Source organism: Lathyrus oleraceus, chromosome 6 (genome assembly GCF_024323335.1).
Source record: "Lathyrus oleraceus cultivar Zhongwan6 chromosome 6, CAAS_Psat_ZW6_1.0, whole genome shotgun sequence".
Classification (NCBI taxonomy): Eukaryota; Viridiplantae; Streptophyta; class Magnoliopsida; order Fabales; family Fabaceae; genus Lathyrus; species Lathyrus oleraceus.
This window is the reverse complement of record NC_066584.1, coordinates 441,409,462-441,414,507: the sequence shown is the minus strand read 5'-3', so window position 1 is coordinate 441,414,507 and position 5,046 is coordinate 441,409,462. Positions and strand designations below refer to the sequence as shown.

Below are 5,046 nucleotides of genomic sequence, written 5' to 3'. Positions count from 1 at the left end.
TCCAACTGGTACTTGAGATGGTGACCATTTCTTTCAGCTTCTTCCTTTTGGAGTATCTCGCGAGATAACTTTTCCTTGCATTTCTTTAGAGTGTCCTTGAGTTCACGGATCTGTGCCTCAAAGTCGAGCTTAATTTCTTTCTTTTCCATAAGAGATTTATCAAACATTCTTCCTAACTCACAAATTCTATATTCAGCTTTCTTGAGCTCTTCCTTCCTGGTTCGGATCACTGATGTGGAACCTATAAGGATATGATCAAGATCTTCCTTTTGGTCTTCCAATAGCCTGGCTCTCTTGTTACTATCCTCGAGTTCCTGGGCTTTCCCCTAACGCTCATCCTTCAAATTTTGATTTTCCAAGATAGCTCGGTTCATCTGAATCCGTAATTCAATATTCTTCAATTCGAGCTCCTTAACCTTAGTAGTGAGTTTCTCCATGTCCTCAGGGAGTATAGGCTTGGGCTCAGGAGTTTTAGGAAAAGCTGAAGCATTAAAGATAAATGGCAAATGGATTTCCCCAACTCTTTCTTTCACCCATCGAGTGTAAGGTTCTTTGAAGAGAAGGTTTCTTTTTCCAAACTCTTTACCCTTCCTAACAACCTTTAACCAAACCTTTCGAATTGCTCTTACATCAGGATTACTTGCTTGGATGTCAAAGAGCACAAATGGTTGTAAGTCCTTTGCGTCAAGAGGACCATCCATGGAGTAGCCGTGTTGCATTCGAGATAACATAGGGTTATAATTGATGCAACCCTTAGTACCTAACAACGGTACATTAGGAAATTCCCCATAGCTAACAATAATGTCTGGGGTTTCCCACTCTCGGATATACCATCGGATGGAACTTGCAGTGAGAGAAGCTAGTCTTTGAGGAGATTTAAGTTCCTTTGCCACAAAAGGGCCTTTTTCGGGCGTATGTTGCATGAACCAAGTATAAAGCAAAGGAGCACAGCACAACAAAGTTCCACCCCTCTTTTCATGTCGAGCGTTAAGGGCATGGTAAATGTCAGCTAAGAGAAATGGTACAGGATTTCCAGAGAGAAAGACTTCTATGGCTACCTGATCCACAAATTTTTCAACGTTTGGGAAGAGCACAATCCCATGGATCAATAAAGCCAACACAACATAGAATGCGTTCCAATTTCCTTTTTTCTTGAACTTCAGAGCTAAATCTTCCAAGAACATCATGGCAAAACCTTCGAAACCCCCTTTCTCAACCCAATTGTCTAGAACAGTCGGGACATTGATACTTAGGGCTAAAGTAATCTTCTTTGGGCCCGCTTCCTCTTCGAGCTTTGGAAATGGATTGAAATCTTTCAATTTGAGACCCATGTTTCTCTCAACTTCTTCCAAAGTAGGAGCTAGTTGGAAATCAGCGAATGTGAAATAGCATAGAGGTGGATCATAATATTGTACCAACGAGCTCATAATCCCATAGTCAACTTTCTTAGTCAGAAGGCTCAAAATTTATCCATAGTCTTTTACGAAATCATCATGCTTACTGAGAGTCAAATCAGAGATCAAACCCTTCAGACTGTCAAGCTTAGGTTCCTTGTACTTAAGTGTGAAAGTGTTTCTCCTTGGAGTTTTCATTTTCAAGTTCTCAATTCCTGAAACAAATAAGAGACAACTAAGAGTTTGCTTTTTATGATGTTGATGCAATGTATGTGGATGAATGTGATGCATTTTTTGTGTATAAGTTCAATAGGCTTAAGGCATAGATAAGTCTGATTGCTTTATATAGAACATGGTTCTCACCAGGTATGATCTAAGGTTTCAAAAAAGGTTCCTAGAGTCATGGATCCATTAGACTGTTTGCTACCTACGACAACTTACTTGCCGGGCATCAACTCCATCTAAAGAATCTACTCTAAGTGAGGTTCTCGCATCAATCCAACGAGAAATTCAACTCGCAGACCCATGCTACACAACCATCTTTCCTAGTTGGACAAAGGATTATGGTTCTACAAATGGTTCTCAGAGTCATGGATGCTAAAGAAAATATCGAAGCTTACGGTCACTTACTTGCCGAGCGACAACATCCTCTCAAGAATCTACTCTAAGTAAGGTTCTCACACTGACCCAACGAGAAATTCATCTCGTGAACCCGCACTACTCAACCTCGTCCTATCTTATGTTTTTACTTGAGACTCGGGTAAAAAGTCTTCCCCACAAGGTTTGCAATCAGAGTATCCAAGTACCAAAGCATAATGGAACCATTACAACAGATTTATATCAATATGACAATAAAGATAGAAAAATCAAGAAAGAAAATCCACAAAATTAAACAAAAAAAGGCACACAAACAACCTATCTAGGCTTGACTCACTTAGGGAGTTAGGGTCCCCAGCAGAGTCGCCATCTGTCGCACCTCGAAAAATGAGAACACGACTTAGCGAAGCGCAATCGCACGCTCACAATGATGGACTGAACAGAGTCGCCACCGAACTTTATTTATTCCTAAAAAGGAAAAGGGAAATATCGATAAAACCCAAGAAAGAACGACAATGATTATGGTTGTCGCAACCAATGTCAGGGTTCGGGAGTCGATTACGCAAGGAGAAGGTATTAACACCCCTCACGTCCGTTGTACTCAACGGGAACCATTAGGTTAGTTGTGTGCGTTAGTGTTAGTTTGAAATGTTAGGCTTCTCAAGTTATTATGAGGGAAACAATAAACATAAGAGAGAAGAATGTTTTTGGATTTTTAACGAAAGAGACTAAATCTAAGTGTTTTTTATTAATGGGCCTGACAAGATTTCGCAATCCTGCTCCTACGTATCTCAATAGAGAACTCAAGGCTTAGGTAGTTCTGGGGAGAAAAAGATTTTGTTTGTTGGTCGATTTTAGAGAAAGCTATATTGTATTAATCGACGAAAACATTGTTTTACCCAAAACAGATGAGGAGCGAACGTATACCACACATCAAATGGATTTACAAATCAACATTCGGAAAAACGTCACTTATCTCAACTTAACAATTATGGCTGAAGCATTGCTTTGCATCATCTCAAGACAAGATGTCTTTCGTTTATGAAAAGGGTTTTTTGATTAATCGCACGGCGGCGAAAAAGAGTTTGATTAGTTTGATGTAATTTTGGGCTTGAAAGACGAGTACTTATGACTTGCAAGCTCTTACAACTTGGGTCTAATACTCGGGACTAAGTCTGGATATTTCACCCAGGTAATCTTTTTCTTCCAATTTTATTAAGAAAATGGTTTGAATATTCACCAGTGTTTTGGAGGAGAAGACGAATACATATGGCTTACAAGATTTTACAACTTGGGCCTAATATTCGGGATTACGACTGGATATTCCATCCAGGTAATCTTTTTCTTCCAATTTTAAAAGAAGTTTAAATAATTATAAGTGTTTTGAAAAGAAGACGAATACATAGGGCTTACAAACTCTTACAACTTGGGCCTAATATTCGGGATTACGACTGGATATTTCATCCAGGATAATCTTTTTCTTCATATTTATCTATGAAAATGAGTTGAATATTGGAGCGTTTTGAAGAGAAGACGAATCCATAGGGCTTACAAGCTCTTACAACTTGGGCCTAATATTCGGGATTACGACTGGATATTTCATCCAGGTAATCTTTTTCTTCCAACTTAATGAGAAGAAGGTTTGAAGAGAAAATGATTAATGTGAAGGTTTGAGATTAAAATGATCGAAGTATGGAAGTTAAAATCAAAGGAAGTTGAATGGATACCCTCACCAGGACTTGATATAAAAGGACCCCAAAATAATTCGATTATAAATAAATAAATAAATATATAAATAAATAAATAAGTTTCTTTTTTTGACGAGTTTAAAAATTGAAAAAAACTAAAATAGAATAAAACCATCAATGTTTTAAAATAATTTGAATTAAATAGGGAACACAAAAATGATTAATCTATATCAAATAAGTTACGAAAGGAAAATAAAATAAAGAATGACAATTCTAAAATAAAATAAAATTAATGAAATCAAAAGTTGTTAAAGCAAATGATTGAACCAAGGACCTGGTGGTAGATAGAAGATGTATCATCCACCAGGCCATGAGCGACTAGTTAGGAATAACATTCACCCATTAATACAAATATCATAATCAACTAATTTTTTAAATAAAAAAAATCCAATGGGCCCAAAAAAGAGGATAGGCTTTAAAGGGAGGGAAGGCGGATCGGGTCGGATCCGACCTAGTTTAGCCACTAACCTAACAAGGCAGGAGTAAACCCTAAAATGTAACACGGTTCTTTCTTATTCCTCTTGTGGAAACGTGGCTGCCCTCCCTTCTTCTAGAGAAAACGCGACTCAAATCAATCCCTTCCATTCTCACGATAACCTCTCCCTCGGCCATGGCCGCAACTTGGTTACTCCTTACTATCCAAAACAAAAACTCTCTCTTCCATGGTCGTGATTCAAAACCTTCGTCTTTACCTTCGCATCAACACTCACTCTACCTCTCAATCACTCTTTCTCTCAACCTCTCCTAATCGTTCTCCTTCAAAAAAAAATCGGTCAAACCAAGACCTGAGATTTCTATGAACAAAAATAAACTTTCAACAAAACAATTCCAAAAAAAAGAAGTCCCTCTGATTTTAACATACCAAACCAAACGAATCATGCAGCATCAAACATGCTCAAATCGAAAATTGATTACACAACATCGAACAAAGCAAAATCGAACATCAAAATTTCACAATGGCACCCTCGCCCGCGAACAAACCGATACCCCGACGTTCGTTCAGTCATGCTCGTATCAGTTATAATCATAGTGGAAGGAAACAGAGTAACAAAACAATATAAGTTTCAAGCAGTACAAGGAGAAAGATTAATAAGTTTCAACAGTACAAGAAAAAAGATTAATACCCACATGAAGCACAGATCTAACCGAGTTCCAGGTAACCTTATCTTCACAACTTCCTCTTCTTCCTAGTATGCTTGTTGTCTTGGTTGTTGTGGTTATGCAGAAGGCCAAAATGTGTAAGTTGCTTTCTGCTTGCTCAAAAAGTTAGGGTTTGGTGGTTGATAAAATTTTCTATTATTGTGAGA

The 5,046-nt window shown here is 38.0% G+C and overlaps 1 protein-coding gene across 1 annotated transcript; it reads right to left on the bottom strand.

The window, feature by feature from the left end:
• Positions 1 to 326: 326 nt before the first annotated feature.
• On the bottom strand, positions 327 to 1,427 carry LOC127096142 (uncharacterized). Its single transcript, XM_051034751.1, has one exon. It carries the CDS (start codon positions 1,425 to 1,427, stop codon positions 327 to 329), a length of 1,101 nt encoding a protein of 366 aa, XP_050890708.1.
• Between the last annotated feature and the right edge of the window lie 3,619 nt (positions 1,428 to 5,046).

Coding starts and splice junctions, on each gene's coding strand:
- LOC127096142 (XM_051034751.1), bottom strand. CDS start 1,427: ATGAGCTCGTTGGTACAATATTATGATCCACCTCTATGCTATTTCACA.